The sequence below is a fragment of the Salvelinus fontinalis genome, chromosome 6 (assembly GCF_029448725.1).
Source record: "Salvelinus fontinalis isolate EN_2023a chromosome 6, ASM2944872v1, whole genome shotgun sequence".
NCBI lineage: Eukaryota > Metazoa > Chordata > Actinopteri > Salmoniformes > Salmonidae > Salvelinus > Salvelinus fontinalis.
The window spans coordinates 15,894,618-15,913,453 of NC_074670.1; the positions used below are offsets into that span (position 1 = coordinate 15,894,618).

General features: G+C 38.4%; 1 protein-coding gene across 1 annotated transcript; it reads right to left on the bottom strand.

Annotated features, from left to right (window-relative positions):
• Positions 1-1,275: 1,275 nt before the first annotated feature.
• LOC129857153 (signal-regulatory protein beta-2-like) lies at positions 1,276-17,137 on the bottom strand. Its single transcript, XM_055925123.1, has 6 exons — positions 17,061-17,137; positions 16,458-16,802; positions 15,607-15,948; positions 4,841-4,957; positions 4,641-4,696; positions 1,276-4,506 (listed from the first exon to the last, which is right to left on the bottom strand). Exons 1-6 carry the CDS (start codon positions 17,101-17,103, stop codon positions 4,375-4,377), a joined length of 1,035 nt encoding a protein of 344 aa, XP_055781098.1. The 5' UTR covers positions 17,104-17,137; the 3' UTR covers positions 1,276-4,374.
• Between the last annotated feature and the right edge of the window lie 1,699 nt (positions 17,138-18,836).

Consider the following 18,836-nt stretch of genomic DNA (forward strand, 5'->3'; position numbering starts at 1 on the left):
AAGATATCAATATGTTCTGGTACAAACAAATGGTGGGGCAAAAGCCTCAAAGTATTGTAACAATGACAAAATATGATATGCCTGTATGGCACAAGGACTTTAACCATTCACGTTTCAATGTGGAGAAGGCTGATGCTGATGGGATGTATCGACTTGCTATTACAAACAAGGACCCAACAGATGAAGCCGTGTACTATTGTGCAGTGAGAACAGCCTATGAAGTCAACTTTATCAATGGGACTCTTTTACTATTGAAAGGTAATCATAGTACCTAAATACTATTAACATTAGTAAATGTACATGTTATTCACACAGCTCCCTTTGTACCCACTGTGTTGTGTTGATTGTTTGAATGCCAATAGTAGCATACACATATGTGTTATTACAAATTCTACAACATGTGGGTCTAATCCTGAATGCTGAATGGTTAAAACCACATTCCAGCCAGTGCCTATTCCACAAGTTACCACCGGCTAAATCTATGACGTTAAAATGCCCATTTACTTTGTTCCATCTGATTGCGCAATCCACTGTCTCATCAGCCCAGAAAAGCAATTTTTAAAACTTGATCTCCACTATCAAAAGCATGTAGACATTATCTCACATTTCTATTAGACTAACTAGCTTTCTGTCTCTCCGACATTTGCAACATTGTTTCTATATTCATATTCGATCTCCAGCTATCGGGACGAGAAAGACAAACAGGCAGGCAACGTTTCTCAGCAAGTTGAAATCATGAATTAGCTGGCATAATTTTTATGGATATATACAAATACATGTCAATTGAAAAGTAAAACAAAATTAAGTGCAGCTAGTTTGCAGTTTTTCCAGCTTCAGTTCAAAGTGATTGTGTTAGCTGTGTTGTTGGCTAGCTCCTCTGAACAACAGTGTGCTGACAAAGGAGTACATTTTCTATGCCAGGTGAAATCATGCGTCTTTGTGAAGCATGTGATACATTAGAGAATGAAAACATGTATACCATTTAGGTAAGAATCACCAAAGGTCACACTGCCGTACTGTGGTGCAGAGGCCAGTGTCTGACTCAGTCCATCCAGGAGAAAATGTGACTCTGTAGTGTACAATACTCTCTGAGACCTGTACAGGAGAACACAGTGTGTACTGGTTCAGAGCAAGATCAGAAGAATCCTATCCAGGAGCCATTTGCGCCCCTGGGAACAGGAGTGATGAGTGTGAGAAGAGCCCTGAGACTCCCTCTCCTAGACAGTGATGAATCAGCGATACATAAATTGGCTTAATTATTTATTTGCAAACTAACTAAATCCTCACACAGAACACGTAAACAGACACAGCATAGGTTATTGATTGCATACATAATACAATGAAAACAGGTCCCTAGTGGACTAACAAAAGCATGACCGTTCGGTTACACAATGGAAAGGGAGGGGTATGTAAGGAGATGGAGAGACAAAGAGAGTCAAGTTATCGTACATATATTTGGAAGCTACACTCACAGGAATATGAATACTTTGCACATGAACGACTGCTCATTCGGAAAAGAAATGCAATGTATATATTTACGCATAGATGTCTTTGTCGTCTCACTGTTGAACTCGATGGTTCTATGGAAAGTGGTTCGATGTAAGTCTCTGGTTGTCCACCAGAGATCACAATGTCCTAATTTGTAGGCTTCTTTTGTTTTGGAGTGTTCATTGGAATAGGTACTTCAAGTGTACCACACGGTGTTCAGAGGGATCTATTCTTCCCTCTCGTCTTTGGTCAAATGTACTAGACTACATACACAGCTGCAGACTGTGAATGTTTGGTCCAGTCTTTACCTTCTTCATTCGTTGAGAGTTTCAGAGGGTCCTACCATTCTCAGCTGTGTAGCCACCAATCCACCCTGTCTGGTTGTGTATTTTTAACCATTTCAAAGTGTGGGCGACAGCCTCACGTTCTCTAGTCTTCAATGATTGATTATTCAGGGTTCAGCTCCCGACCACTATACACGCCAGAAGTAACCTGGCATGTTTTAGTCTAATGTACATTTTGTTAGCGAGTCCTTTTAAGCATTCTGGCCTTGGAGGGCGTTCCGTCATGTTGACACAAACTCTGAGGTCACTTGTGCGTGGCTACTGACTGGGCACAAGTTTGCATGAAACACAATTCTTGTTTAGATTGCTAAAATCACATTTTTATCTTTTCAAAAACAGTTTAATCGTTCTTCATATTGTATTAACAACATTTCGATGTAAACCTGATATACTCTGTATACAAGCTCTTCAAGTTACAATGTTCCCGTTATAACGTCTTTCTATCAATTTTAATGACATCACAAAATATACATACATTTTCCATATTCCATCTCTCATCATTCCCAACATTCGGATGTTGAAATTTATTCTCCCAGTGTTCCTTTTTTGATGTTGAAGTTTTGGGCAAGAGTCTATATGTAACACAGGGGTTTCTTTCCCTTCTCATACTAAAAACCCAAAGGGAGAGTTTCTGCAAGGTATTTACGACCAGTTGTTAAGTCATAAAACCAGCCCAACTCCCCCTCCTCTCTCCTGTGGGAGATTGGGGGTTTGGGATGTCTGTCCGCCATGTGCCAAACTGATCTGGCACCTTTGATCCTCACGAAGGAGAGAGAGTCATGACACTAGCTTACAAAAAAGTATGTGACTACTATCTTACTTAATGATCAACATCAATGCTTTATTTTTCACTGAGACCAGCCATTTCAGATGTCTGCTATGCTACTCTACTATTCTGTAACAAAGACTTGTGGAAATGATTCGCTCATCTTGTGAAAAAAAAGATTCTGTCCATGTTTCTTCTCAGGGATTCAGTGGTGACTGGCTACAATACACTGGAGTGACCTTCACCACCAAGACAACTGGAACCAGGAGAAAGAAATGAAAGAACAGGGAGCATCCAGTCGGTCAACCATTTTAAGTTGCAACCTGACAGAAACAAGCAATCTTTTTTATAGACATCGATTACAGTTTGTTTTATACAGTTTAAAGGTGTGTAATTTCCAGAGTTACTAACCAATCCTATATATATTGTGTGGCTTGTGCTTTTTTGGTTCTTTTGTTATTTCAGAAATTAAGTGTGAATGCATGTGCAGTATGTTTAATTAGTAATCCATTTCAAAGAGTTGAACTTTGAGGACAGTTGTGTGAATCACACTATGTACCATTATTAAAAGGTCAATTTTAAATAATGTGATGAATCAGACAATGTTTAATTAAAACATTTGTTTGATGATTCGACACAGCCCTACAGGTACATGCTGGTACATTATAGCTATAATTACAGTACGCTGTTGGAACTCTGTAGATACTGGAGAACGTAATAAACCTACATTATATACAATGTTTAAGAAGTCATGCTATCTTATTGGTGGTTTCATGGGTTACAGTGAATACCACACCAATAATACATTTAAGAAAAATTATTTAAACAATAAAAATAGAACCATTGTGCAATTATACATTATTGAAAATAGAGAAAAATGAATCCTTGTCCAAGCCAGAATGCCTCACAGTGGCAGTAGTCTATCTTCCGATTCTATAGCGGAATGCAGCTTGATGTACAAGTACACCTCCTGGACAGGACACTTATCCCAATCCATCTCCTTTATGCTGAGTGCCAAGCAGAGAGGCATCCTGAGGTAGGTGCTAAACAGCTTACTGACTGTACATTGTACTGCATGATTGTTTATTTATTATATTATTTATTTATGTATTTAACCTTTATTTATCTAGGCAAGTCAGTTAAGAACCAATTCTTATTTACAATGACGGCCTACCCCAGCCAAACCCAAACTCGGACGACGCTGGGCCAATTGTGCGCTGCTCTATGGGACTCCCAACCACAGCCGGTTGTGATACAGCCTGGAATCGATGCGAGAAGGAATACAACAAGTTGTTTATATGTGGCTATGAAAGTGAGCAGTTTGTGTGTGATCAGGGGTGTATTCATTCTGCCGATTCTTTGTAAAATAAATCTTAAATGGAAGAAAACGGAATGTAACGGGGAAAAACATACCTAAATGTTTCAAAAATAAACTCTAGTTTGTAACTGTTTGACTAATGATTGCACCCTAGATCAGCTAGATGCAGGCAAAAGTGTGCAAGGCGGTATTGAATGTGTCCTTGTCTGTCCATGTGTCACTGTCTGTCACCTCAAATCTTTCTCTCAACCTGTGCGCACCTACGTTGTAAACTTTCATTCATAGGCTAGGTTGTGGCAAACTCGTGATGGGTATAGGGAAAATGTTGCCACTGTCTTACTTGATAGCAAATGTCACTGTATCAGTAAGGCTAAAATGTCATGACTGTTTAAACACATTATATATTAAGAAAAGTTTATTTACCAAACTACATCCATTCCTCTGCACATTAACAAAGTTCACTCCCAGTCTGAGTATCTGACATCAGAGTGCATACTTTCCTGTGGTGTCTCTCTCTTCTTTCTTCCTCTTTTAGTTTTACTCTCAGAGAAATGCAATGCAGCATAATTCAGGGTATCTGGGTCTTGTTCCTGTGAATCATCATCATGTTCTTGGTTTTTGATACAAATGTAGTCATAATAATAGCCAGGTAATTAGAGTATCTATTATCATATTGGATATCACCTACCAACAGGCCAATATTATAACAATTGTTTTTATTTACCTGATCACATTTGGTGCTTGAGTTGTCATGTCCAATATGCTGAGCAACACTCACTGCTAACATGAATAAAAACAAGCATGAACATGACAAAAGTCAAGATAGGTAATAGACAGAGATGTTTTACTTGATAACAAGTATTGTGTATTAATCGTAAAATGTATTAGGTGTTCATCTACAGTTTGTAATACCAGAGAGCTCACCTTTATAATGTTCACAAATTGGCTTTGTATTTCTGGTGAAGACGAGGATAATGATCACAATCACACAGAAAACTGATGTCACTCCCAGTCCAATGACTACATGTTCCAGCGATCTTTCTGAATGGAAGAAAAAATGTAATAATAAGAGTCGACATACAGTATACCATCCTTATACTAAAATGGTAAGAAAGATATACAACCCATATATTAAAAAATATTGTAAGAGAGAAATAAATACCACCCTTATATTGAAATAAAATAGTAAGAGATATACACCACCATTATTTTAAAATAAAATAGTAAAAGAGATATATGCCACCGTTATATTAAAATATAATAGTATGAGAAATATATATAACCCTTATATTAAAATAAAATAATAAGAGAGATATATACCACCCATATATTAAAATAAAACAGTAAGAGAGATATTTATACCACTTTTATATTAAAATAAAATAATAAGAGAGATATATACCACCATTATATTTCTTTTAAATATTAAAAGAGATAAATACCACCCTTATATTAAAATACAATTGTAAAATAGATATATACCACCCGTATATTAAAATAAAATGTGAAGAAATATGTACTATCCTTATATTAAAATTAAGTAGTAGTAGGGATATATACCACCATGTATATTACAAAAACATTGTAAGAAATATATATATATATATATATATATATATATATATATATATATATTCGTTTCTGGCTGCTGGAGAGAGAGGTCATGAGCAGATGAGCTCCCGCATTTTTCAGCATGTTTTTACAAACAATATATATATATTAGAGTTAGATAAACTTAGATTTTTGGGGGCAGGGACACATACAGGATGATACCCTCCACAACATAACCTTCACTCCAGATCAAAACTCCAAACCTGCAACCTAATTTTGGACAAAATTACCTGGAACGATTGATACACCATCCAACCAGGAACTGAGACAGACAAGACAGACAAGATACAACTGAAATTAGCACTGAGATGTGAAATGCGATGTGTCGAAGCCTTTGAGCCCAACAAATGGCAGGCTACCCCACCCAAATCCAGAGGCCTTGAAGCCCCCTCCTGCTGTTCAGAGACCATCCACTGGCATTTTCTACAAGAAATCTGCCTCCAGAAGTAAAAGCTTCTCCCAAGTGGGTGTGACACCTATTCCCGTTGCCTGCTGCACTGCTGCTTGGAGTACACCTGGCGACCTGTTCACCGTCTGCCCTGGTTGTCTCCCACTGTCTGGTACAGGTAACCCCCAACACACACCCCCCTCTCCCGAGATTTTGCTCACCTCCAGCACACAGGCACTGCCGGGGCGAGTTACTCTGAACTTACAATGGCTAGCCCCAAGTCGTAATATATTTGCTGTACAATATGATCTTGTTGCCATCTGATGCACATTCAGATGTCATAAATCAGCACTGCAGAGCTCTCCCTGTCCTCTGCCGTGCCTTGATTATTTTACTGTTGATGATATCTGGAAATGTGCATGTACACCCTGGCCTGTCGCTACCCCCAATTCTGACTTGTGCTCTGACATCTGCTTCACTGATCTCGTTAACACTCGAAGCTTATTACCTAAAAAGCTTATTACCTAAAATGTATCAATTGAAAGTGTGGGTTCACAGCTCCAATTCAGATGTGTTGGTCATTACTGAGACGTGGTTAATTAAGGAAGAGTGTTTTGAATACTGATGCTAACCTTAATGGTTATAACCTTTTCGGCAAGACAGATCTTCCAAAGGTGGGGGAGTGGCAATCTTTACCAAGGATCACCTTCTGTGCTCGGTTGACTCCACCAGGTCTGTCCCCACACAATTTGATTGGCTGGTTTTAAGCATTAAACTTTCAAATAGCTCTTTGTTGACTGTTGCTGGGTGCTATCGTCCTCCATCAGCGCCGGCCTATATCCTACCTGCCCGAAGCTCTCTCCTGGCCCCTTAATAAACAAAGTCTGAATTTGTCCTGCTAGGTGACCTAACCTGGGACATGCTTAAACCACCTGACCAAGTCTTAAAGATGTGGGACTCCCTAAATCTTTCTCAGATTACCACCAATCCCACAAGGTATGACTCCAAACAGCCATAAAAGGCTTCTCTTATTGATGTTATCCTCACAAATAATCCTGATAGGTGTCAGTCTGGTGTGTTCTGTAATGACCTTAGTGATCACTGTTTTACAGCCTGTGTTCGTAATGGCTGCTCAGTAAAACGACCTGTCCTGATGTGTCATAGACGCTTGCAAAAACATTTAATGAGCAAGCATTCCTTCATGAACTGGCCTCTGTAAAATGGTATAGAATCAGCTTGATCCTCTCCGTCAAAGACGCTTGGACCTTCTTTTTTGATATTTTCATTGGTATTGTTAACAAACACAACCCCATAAAGAAAATAAATGAGAATTAAAAACAGTTTCAGCCCCTGGTTCGACCGTGATCTTGCCGAGTTACTCCACCTCAAGAATTACATTTGGCGAAAGGCTCAACACACGCATACTCAGGCTGACTGGCTCTCGTTCAGGCAAATGAGAAATAAATGCACTCAGGCAATCCAGAAGGCCAAAGTTAGTTACTTTAACCTGTTGGGGATGGGGGCGCTGTTTAGACTATTTATGCTAATGTGGCTAATTTTTTAAACGGCTTCCCACAAAATCCTTGATCGTACAATATGCATATTATTATTATTATTGGATAGAAAACAGTCTATAGTTTCTATAGGAGTTGAAATTTTGTCTCTAAGTGGAACAGAGCCCATTCTACAGCAATTTCCCTGACATGGAGTCAGATTTGAGAAATGTTGGCCACTTTTCTGAAGTCAGTTAAAAGGGCACTGTCGTTGCTATGACTATACGGACACTTCTTACGTCTTCCCCTGGATGCCTTTACGTGATGACGATTCCAACGGGGTCGATTGCTCGTTCACAGGCCCTACAAATGAAAAAAACCTTTAGCTAGCAAGTCTTTTCTTGCTGCGTAACGCGCGTGGAAGACACCGACCCTCTCCTGTTCCAAGCGTTAGTTTAGCCTGTTATATTTCTCCGGTCATCTTTTCACTCGTTATAGGAGTTAAAAACATCATAAGGTAGTTAATTTAAAGCGTTTTATAGCAATTTATATCCGTTTAGTGCGATTTTGGGACATTTATTTTTGCAACGATGTGAAAAGTTGGGCATGCTTTTCAGTTCATCCCGAACTCAGTTGACATTTCCACATGGCAAGAGGACAGCTTTCCACCAAAAGACGATTTCTCCCAAGAAAGGATCCTTTGCCCAAGATACTGATGGAAGAACAGCTCAAGGTAGGACATTTTTATTATGATAAATCGTGTTTCTGTCGAAACATTTTAGTGGCTTAGGACGCCATGTTTTTTGACGTAGCTTCGCTTGGCGCAAACTGTATTGAAAAGTAAGGATAAATTAAAAAATGTAATAACGCAATTGTATTAAGAATTAAATTGTCTATCAATCCCTGTCCACCCTATATTTTTTAGGCACGTTTATGAGTATTTATGTATAAGAGTAGATCACTGTCTAAGTGGCGCAAGGACATTTTCTGACCAGCTGAGCTACATTTCACATTGTCTAACCATGATTTTGGTGGCTAAATATAAACATTTTCGATCAAACTGTATATGCATGTTGTAATGTGATGTTACAGGAGTGTCATCGGAAGAATTCTGAGAAGGTTAGTGAAAAAATTAATATCTTTTGGCGATGTTGACTTTTATCGCTCACTTTGGCTAGAATCAATGCTGGGCTGCTAATTGCTATGTGCTAAGCTAATATAACGATTTATTGTGTTTTCGCTGTAAGACACTTAGAAAATCTGAAATATTGTCTGTATTCACAGGATCTGTGTCTTTCGATTCGTGTATGCTGTGTATTTTTACGAAATGTTTGATGATTAGTAGTTAGGTAAACACGTTGCTCATTGTAATTATTCTAGTCCATTTGTGATGGTGGGTGCAATTGTAAACTATGCCATCTACCTGAAATATGCACTTTTTTCTAACAAAACCTATCCCATACCATAAATATGTTATCAGACTGTCATCTAATGAGTTTTTTTGTTGGTTAGGGGCTATAAATATCTTAGTTTAGCCGAATTGGTGATGGCTACTGGTGCTGGTGGACAAATAAAAGATGGTGGATTATGCTAATGTGTTTTTAGGTAATAGATGTACATCTTTACATATTGTGTCTTCCCTGTAAAACATTTTAAAAATCGGAAATGTTGACTGGATTCACAAGATCTGTGTCTTTCATTAGCTGTATTGGACTTTAATGTGTGAAAGTTAAATATTTTAAAAAAATATTTTTTTTGAATTTCGCGGCACTGGTTTTTCAGTGGGGGGGGGGGGGGTGTGCCGCTAGCGCCACGCTGATCCTAGACAGGTTAAGGAGCAGTTCTCTCTCTGTGGGTCTAACCCCAAGAAGTTCTGGAAAATGGTTAACCTGTCTAGGATCAGCGTGGCGCTAGCGGCACCCCCCCCCCCCCCCCCCCCCCACTGAAAAACCAGTGCCGCGAAATTCAAAAAATATATTTTTTTTAAATATTTAACTTTCACACATTAAAGTCCAATACAGCTAATGAAAGACACAGATCTTGTGAATCCAGTCAACATGTCCGATTTTTAAAATGTTTTACAGGGAAGACACAATATGTAAAGATGTACATCTATTACCTAAAAAACATTAGCATAATCCACCATCTTTTATTTGTCCACCAACACCAGTAGCCATCACCAATTCGGCTAAACTAAGATATTTATAGCCCCTAACCAACAAAAAAACTCATCAGATGACAGTCTGATAACATATTTATGGTATGGGATAGGTTTTGTTAGAAAAAAGTGCATATTTCAGGTAGATGGCATAGGTTACAATTGCACCCACCGTCACAAATGGACTAGAAAAACTACATTGAGCAACGTGTTTACCTACTTACTAATCATCAAACATTTCGTAAAAATACACAGCATACACGAATCGAAAGACACAGATCCTGTGAATACAGACAATATTTCAGATTTTCTAAGTGTCTTACAGCGAAAACACAATAAATCGTTATATTAGCATAGCACATAGCACATAGCAGCCCAGCATTGATTCTAGCCAAAGAGAGCGATAACGTCAACATCGCCAAAAATATATTAATTTTTTCACTAACCTTCTCAGAATTCTTCAGATGACACTCCTGTGACATCATATTACACAATCCATATAGAGTTTGATCGCAAATGTTTATATTTAGCCACCAAAATCATGGTTAGACAATGTGAAATGTAGCTCAGCTGGTCAGAAAATGTCCTTGCGCCACTTAGACAGTGATCTACTCTTATACATAAATACTCATAAACGTGACTGAAAAATATAGGGTGGACAGGGATTGATAGACAATTTAATTCTTAATACAATTGCGGAATTACATTTTTTTATTTATCCTTACTTTTCAATACAGTTTGCGCCAAGCGAAGCTACGTCAAAAAACATGGCGTCCTAAGCCACTAAAATGTTTCGACAGAAACACGATTTATCATAATAAAAATGTCCTACCTTGAGCTGTTCTTCCATCAGTATCTTGGGCAAAGGATCCTTTCTTGGGAGTAATCGTCTTTTGGTGGAAAGCTGTCCTCTTGCCATGTGGAAATGCCAACTGCGTTCGGGATGAACTGAAAAGCGTGCCCAGCTATTCACATCGTTTCAAAAATAAATGTCCCAAAATCGCACTAAACGGATATAAATTGCTATAAAACGCTTTAAATTAACTACCTTATGATGTTTTTAACTCCTATAACGAGTGAAAAGATGACCGGAGAAATATAACAGGCTAAACTAACGCTTGGAAGAGGAGAGGGTCGGTGTCCTCCACGCGCGTTACGCAGCAAGAAAAGATTTGCTAGCTACAGGGTTTTTTGATTTATGGGGCCTGTGAACGCGCAATCGACCCCATTGGAATCGTCATCACGTAAAGGCATCCAGGGGAAGACGTAAGAAGTGTCCGTATAGTCATAGCAATAACAGTGCCCTTTTAACTGACTTCAGAACAGTGGCCAACATTTCTGAAATCTGACTCCATGTCAGGGAAATTGCTGTAGAATGGGCTCTGTTCCACTTAGAGACAAAATTTCAACTCCTATAGAAACTATAGACTGTTTTCTATCCAATAATAATAATAATATGCATATTGTACGATCAAGGATTTTGTGGGAAGCCGTTTCAAAAATTACCCAATTAGCATAAATAGTCTCAACAGCGCCCCCATCCTCAACAGGTTAAAGACCTGGAGAATTAACCCTCCTCCTCACATCTGCCCATATCCCTTAAAGTTGATGATGCAGTTGTTACTGACAAGAAGCACATGGCTGAGCTCTATAATCACCACGTCATTAAGTCAGGATTCCTTTTTGACTCAGCCATGCCTCCTTCCCGTTTAACATTTCCTCATCTCCCACTCCTTCTAATGTGACTATCCCCAATGCTTCTCCCTCTTTTTCCCCTGCCCCGCTACAAGGTTTCTCCCTGCAGGGAGTCACTGAGTCCAAGGTGCTTAAGGAGCTCCTGAAACTTGACCCCCAAAAAACATCTGGGTCAGATGGTTTAGACCCTTTATTTAAGGTTGCTGCCCCTATCATCGCCAAGCCTATCTCCGGCCTTTTTAACCTGTCTCTCCTCTCTGGGGAGACTCCCATTGCATGGAAGGCAGCAACGGTTCGTCCTTTATCTAATGGGGGAGATCAAGCTGATCCTAACTGTTATATGCCTATTTCTATTTTGCCCTGTTAATCAAAACTGTTGGAAAAACTTGTCAATAATCAACTGACTGGCTTTCTTGATGTCTATAGTATTCTCTCTGGTATGCAATCTGGTTTCCACTCAGGTTATGGATGTGTCACTGCAACCTTAAAGGTCCTCAATGTCACCATTGCCCTTGTTTCTAAGCAATGTTGTGCTGCTATTTTTATTGGCCAAATTCCATTCTTGGAATGGTCTTTCTCTACCCGTAACCTTGTTCTGACCTTGTTCTGAACACCTCCAAAACAAAGGTAATGTCAAACCACATTACCTTTGTTTTGGAGGTGTTCAGAACAAGGTTACGGGTAGAGAAAGCTTGTTGAACACTCAGAAAGCTTTTAAGAAGAATGCCCCTCTCCCCACAGGTGTGATTACTACCTCTGAGGGTTTAGAACTTGAGAAAGTCACCTCATACAAGTACTTGGGAGTATGGCTAGACGGTACACTGTCCTTCTCTCAGCACATATGGCCAGGTCGCAATTGTAAATGAGAACTTGTTCTCAACTTGCCTACCTGGTTGAATAAAGGTGAAATAAATAAAATAAAAAATATCAAAGCTGCAGGCTAAAGTTAGAGGAATCCAATTCTACAATTATTGTAATTACTCCTCTTTCATCCCAGCTGCCAAACTAAGCCTGATTCAGATGACCATCCTACCCATGCTAGATTACGGATACTAGATCCTACCCATGCTAGATTAGATTGGCAGGTAGGGTGCTCTCGAGCAGCTAGGGCCATCAGATTTGCCAGCATTGCTCCTTATAGGACACATCACTGCACTTTATTCTCCTCTATAAACTGGTCACTCACATCACTGGGTTGCTCGTCTTTTCAGTTCGCTGCAGCTAGCAACTGGAATGAGCTGCAACAAACACTCAAACTGGACAGTTTTATCTCAATCTCTTCTCTTCATTCAAAGACTCAATCATGGACACTCTTACTGACAGTTGTGGCTGCTTTGCGTGATGTATTGTTCTCTCTCCCTTCTTGCCCTTTGTGCTGTTGTCTGTGCCCAATAATGTTTTGTGCTGCTACCATGTTGTGTTGCTACCATGTTGTTGTCATGTTGTGTTGCTACCATGCTGTGTTGCTACCATGTTGTTGTCATGTTGTGTTGCTACCATGCTGTGTTGTCATGTGTTGCTGCCTAGCTATGTTATTGTCTTAGGTCTTTCTTTATGTAGTGTTGTGTTGTCTCTCTAAATCGTAATGTGTGTTTTGTCCTATATTAATATATTTATACATTATATATATATTTTTTTTATCCCAGCCCCCGTCCCCGCAGGAGGCCTTTTGCCTTTTGGTAGGCCGTCATTGTAAGTAATTTGTTCTTAAAACTTCTTTGGGGTAGGGGGCAGTATTTTCACGTCCGGATGAAAAGCATGCCCAGAGTAAACAGCCTGCTACAAAGTCATAAAAGCTAGAAAATGCATATTATTAGTAGATTTGGATAGAAAACACTCTGAAGTTTATGTTTGTGAGTATAACAGAACTCATATGGCAGGCAAAAACCTGAGAAAAAAATCCAACCAGGAAGTGGGAAATCTGAGGTTGGTTGATTTTCAACTCAGCGCCTATTGAAAATACAGTGGGATATTAGTAATGTTGCACTTCCTAAGGCTTCCACTAGATGTCAACAGCCTTTAGAACCTTGTCTGATGCTTCTACTGTGAAGTGGGGCCGAAGGAGAGGGGAATGAGTAAGGTCTATCATGACCTGAACATGCCCTGACCATGCGCGTTCAAATGAGAGCAAGCTCTGTTCCATCGGAATACTCCGGTTGGAACACTATTGAAGAATTATGTTAAAAACATCCTAAAGATTGATTCAATACTTTGTTTGTCATGTTTTTATGGACTGCAATATAACTTTTTTAACTTTTCATCGTACTTTCCGCTGGACCTGCCTGCGCATCGTGAGTTTGGAAAGTGTACTGAACGCTAGAACAACCAGGAGGAATTTGGACATAAATGATGGACATTATCGAACAAAACAAACATGTATTGTGGAACTGGGATTTCTGGGAGTGCATTCTGATGAAGATCATCAAAGGTAAGTGAATGTTTATAATGTTACTTCTGACTTCTGTTGACTGCATAATATGGCGGATATATTTGTGTCTTGATTGGGCTCTGAGCGCCGACTCAGATTATTGCATTGTTTGCTTTTTCAGTAAAGCTTTTTTGAAATCTGACACAGCGGTTGCATTAAGGAGACGTGCATCTAAAATTCCATGCATAACAGTTGTATCTTTTAGCAATGTTTATTATGAGTATTCCTGTAAATTGATGTGGCTCTGCAAAATCAAAGGATGTTTTGGAACTTCTGAACGTAAGGCGCCAATGTAAACTCAGATTTTTGGATATAAATATGAACTTTACCGAAAAAAACATACATGTATTGTGTAACATGAAGTCCTATGAGTGTCATCTGATGAAGATCATCAAAGGTTAGTGATTAATTTTATCTATATTTCAGCTTTTTGTGAATCCTCTCTTTGGCTGGAAAAAATGGCTGTGTTATTCTGTGAATAGGCACTCACCTAACATAATCGTTTGGTTTGCTTTCGTCGTAAAGCCTTTTGAAATCGGACACAGTGGCTGGATTTACAACAAGTGTATCTTTAAAATGGTGTAAAATACATGTATGTTTGAGGAATTTTAATTATGGGATTTCTGTTGTTTTGAATTTGGCGCCCTGCAGTTTTACTGGCTGTTGACGAGGTGAGACGCTACCGTCCCACATACCCTAGAGAGGTTATTAACTGACTTTCCTAGTTAAATAAAGGTTAAACAAAAAATATTAAAATTAAAATATTAAAATAAGAAAAGCGTCTGGAAATGGCAGAGGAGGATCAGGATTCTGGTGACTTTTCCTGCCCTTTCAGTAGCCGTGGCATCACCAGGTGGTTGCGACATTTTTGGTAATGTACGACCAGTACCTACAGAAAGGAGCGGCTTCTATGAAGGAATTTAATGCAGGAAAAGCAGCTGTAGTGCTATGATGAGGGGTTCTCTCTTTGTCTCTATCCTGCATTTTCAACCCAAACTTCCTCAACTCCCTTTCCCTAGTCTGACTAAGGACATTCAATCTCCAACTCCATCATCCTAATCTGTTTAAGGACATTCAATCTCCATATCCATCATTCTGATGTGACTAGGGACATTCAATCTCCATTTCCATCATTCTGATGTGACTAGGGACATTCAATCTCCATTTCCATCATTCTGATGTGACTAGGGACATTCAATCTCCATCTCCATCATCTCAATTTATATTTGTTGTGTTTGTCATTTTGTTTTGCTTTTTAAAGCGTTGAGATTATTTTTGTAATGAAAAGCGATATACACATTAAATAAATTGTTATCATTATCATATAAAAGTTATGGATTGATGTAAGCCACATTTTGAAGGAGAGATTAAATAAAAAATGAAGTTTCTATTTCTTTAAAAATGTTATTCATAACTATCAGCAGGTTGTATTTTGTTTACAACATCTAAGAATTTACAGCTGAACATTCATTTCTGGTCAATGATGTGAATATTGTTATAGCAAAAGGCACATAGACCTCAACCACTGTGCTGTACAATGTCTGTACAAAACATTGTCCACAGGTGCCAGGCACACTGGTTTTAGTGTGTCAAGAACTGCAACTCTGCTGGGTTTTTCATGCTCAACAGTTTCACATGTGTATCAAGAATGGTCCACCACCCAAAGGACATCCAGACAACTCGACACAACTGTGGGAAGCATTGGAGTCAACATGGGCCAGCATCCCTGTGGAATGCTTTCGACACCTTGTATAGTCCATGCCCTGATGAATTGAGGCTGTTCTGAGGGTAAAAGGGGGTGTAACTCAATATTAGGAAGATGTTCTAAATGTTTTGTACACTCTGTATATGCACCACTTAAATATTACTAAACCTTCTATAATTTCTACACTATAACACATAATATTCATTACTTACCAATATTTAGGTTTGTTCCGTTGCCAAACAGGATCTCCCCACATGTGGCCACAGCGCAGTAGTAAGTCCCAGCATCAGAGAGACTGAGGTTGTTCTTGGAGAGGCTGTAGACACAGCTCTGTGTAGGAGAGGGAGTCTCAGGGCTCTTCTCACACTCATCTCTCCTGTTCCCAGGGGTGTAAATGACTCCTGGATGGGATTCTCCTGATCCAGCTCTGAACCAGTACACACTGTGTTCTCCTGTACAGGTCTCAGAGAGTACTGTACACTGCAGAATCACAGAGTCTCCTGGATGGACTGGATCAGAAACTGGTTGCTGCACCAATGTAGGGTGATTGTGTCCTATATTGTGTAATTGTATTTGGAAAATAATTATTCATAAGCTTGTAAAGTGGAGACGTCATGGAACTTTAAGTAGTAAACATTATTTTAGGCACATGGCAGTTTTGGAAACAGTGCTTTGCTTGCTAGAAAATAGTGGTGCGGTTGTTAATTAACTATACCTTGAATTTATTTGTCAGTAATTTTTCTAATTTATTCACCCCACAATCAGCCAAGATGCTAAGCTAGCCAGCTTAAGAGTTGTTTACAGTAAAAGTTAGTTAGCTACCGTTTCTACACTCTTTTGCTAGCTATACCGTAACATTGTCATTTCAAAAACCTGTCTCCAAAAATGACAAGTGTCTTTACATTTTACCATTATGACACGCATCCATGAATATCCACTTTCTAAGCATACAGCAGCAAGATTGTTTATACTTTTTCTGAACATCTACTGTACATGGCAGTGTACATAACAATACACAAAAACACATGCTGAATATTGAAATATATAATTTAAATCAAATTACCCTTCACAGCCAAAAATGTTGCATTTCCATAGTTCATCCCATACATTGTCCCAATTCCACAAAAGTATGTTGCCTCATCTAATGTGCTGATATTTCTGATTTTGAGATTATACCCATATTGAGATTCCTCCACATGGAAACGTGGGTTCTTAAACTCTCCTTTAAGTACAGGTTCTGATGCATAGGATACAGATGCAACAAGATGGGGCAATTGGCCAACAGTTTGTCTGTACCAGTACAGGAATTGTTCAGATTCCGCTTTAGGACATAGCAAAGATACATTGTCTCCAAATAGACGAGTAGTCACTGGTATTGGTTGAGGAGCATCTTCAGTCTGAATCAGGTCTGCCAAAATGTGAACGTAATCAGATGTCAATTTGAAATGGACAATGTTCATCCTTTGAATAACACTGTATTTTCTTAATTAAGTCATCAAACTACTGCAATTCAAATTGTCTGAAGATATATCGGTCACATTGCTGTTCAAACAGAATATATTTCATTACCTTTAGATATGACTTTCCAATAAGATAAGGCTATTCTTTGCGAATTTCAATTTTACTGTTCAGTTAAATATTATGTGATATTAGGACATGCACTTACACACTTGAGAGAGAAGTCCCCAAAGAAGGCAGATTCTGATCATCTTGATATGGACTGACTGTAGCTTTAACAACTGTTTTTCTTTGTTACTATGAATGACTGAATGACAAAATGAAAAGAATTGTGGGCTGTTTAAAATCTCAGAAAGACTTGATTGGTTAGGGGAAAGACATGCATCACTTCCTGTGCAACATTTTCACCCGTTTTCAGCCATGTACTGTATGTAATGTAAAGATTTATGTTGTGCACACATTTTTTGGCCTACTTTACAGCAAGATATTGCTTAGTGGTGCCATAAATCCCAGACACAGATTAAGTCTAGACCACAAATAAAACCATTCTCAATAGAGATTTTCCATTGAAAGAGCCTAGTCCAGGACTAGGCTTAATCTGTGTGTGGAAAACAGCCACTACAAATTCACGCTAAAATTAGCCACCGATAGCTAACTATCAATGGAAGTGATAAGTCAATTATACAGTGTTTTTTTTTATGGAACAATCACTTTTAAGTAACATCAAACCAAATATAGAGTTTTTTTGGCCATGATAATTGCATGATTGCCCCTATCATTCCAATAGATTTATAGCTAGCTGTGGCTAAAGTTAGCTGAAGTCTGTAGTTCCTGTTTAGAGAAAAGTGACCAATGGAGTACATTTTGTCTTGACTACTTTCACAGCGAGGAACCATCTTACATGAAGTTGTATAATGCTGAGCTTCCCCTTTAATGCTGAGTGTGAAGCATGCTGTGTAATGTTGACCAAAAAAAAAGAAAAGGTTTTAATATGCATTTTAATATTTTGCAACATTATAGGGTCAAATAAAAATGCAGATTGTTTACAGTTTACTGACAAATGTGTGAGACACTTACCATATGCAAGAACAAAAAATAAATAATAATAATACATTGATGATACATAGAGAACTGCCAAATATTTGACCAAATACACATATTCACAGTGGTGGAAAATGTATTCAATTGTTATACTTGAGTAAATGTAAAGATACCTTAATAGAAAATGACTTGAGTATAATGAGTACGTTTGGGTGTCAGAGAAAATGTATGGAATAAAAAGTACAATATTATCTGTAGGAATGTAGTGAATTATAAAAAAAGGTTGTCGAAAATATAAATTGTAAATTAAAGTACAGATACTAAAAAAAAAAGACTTAACCTCTACTTCCTCAGAAACCCGGGTCCGGGAGCACCCCCACCAGTAAAAAAGCTGACTAGCATAGGCTAGCATAGCGTCACAAGTAAATAGTAGCATCTAAATATCATTAAATCACAAGTCCAAGACACCAGATGAAAGATACACATCTTGGTAATCAAGCCATCATTTCTGATTTTTAAAATGTTTTACAGGGAAGACACAATATGTAAATCTATTAGCTAACCACGTTAGCAAAAGACACCATTTTTTTTACTCCACCAGTTTTTTACTCCATCAGTAGCTATCACAAATTCGACCAAATAAAGATATAAATAGCCACTAACCAAGAAACAACCTCATCAGATGACAGTCTGATAACATATTTATTGTATAGCATAGGTTTTGTTAGAAAAATGTGCATATTTCAGGTATAAATCATAGTTTACCATTGCAGCCACCATCACAACTCGACTAGAATAACTACAGAGAGCAACGTGTATTACCTAATTACTCATCATAAAACATTTCTTAAAAATACACAGCGTACAGCAATTGAAAGACACAGATCTTGTGAATCCAGACAATATTTCAGATTTTCTAAGTGTTTTACAGCGAAAACACAAT

What these genes read in the sequence shown, in the direction of transcription:
- LOC129857153 (XM_055925123.1), bottom strand. Translation starts at nt 17,103, where the DNA reads ATGATCAGAATCTGCCTTCTTTGGGGACTTCTCTCTCAAGTGT. An exon ending in AACATTTTTGGCTGTGAAGG is followed by an intron (nt 15,949 to 16,457) that starts GTAATTTGATTT and finishes TACACAATATAG; the next exon opens with GACACAATCACCCTACATTG. An exon ending in AATTTGTGAACATTATAAAG is followed by an intron (nt 4,697 to 4,840) that starts GTGAGCTCTCTG and finishes TATTCATGTTAG; the next exon opens with CAGTGAGTGTTGCTCAGCAT.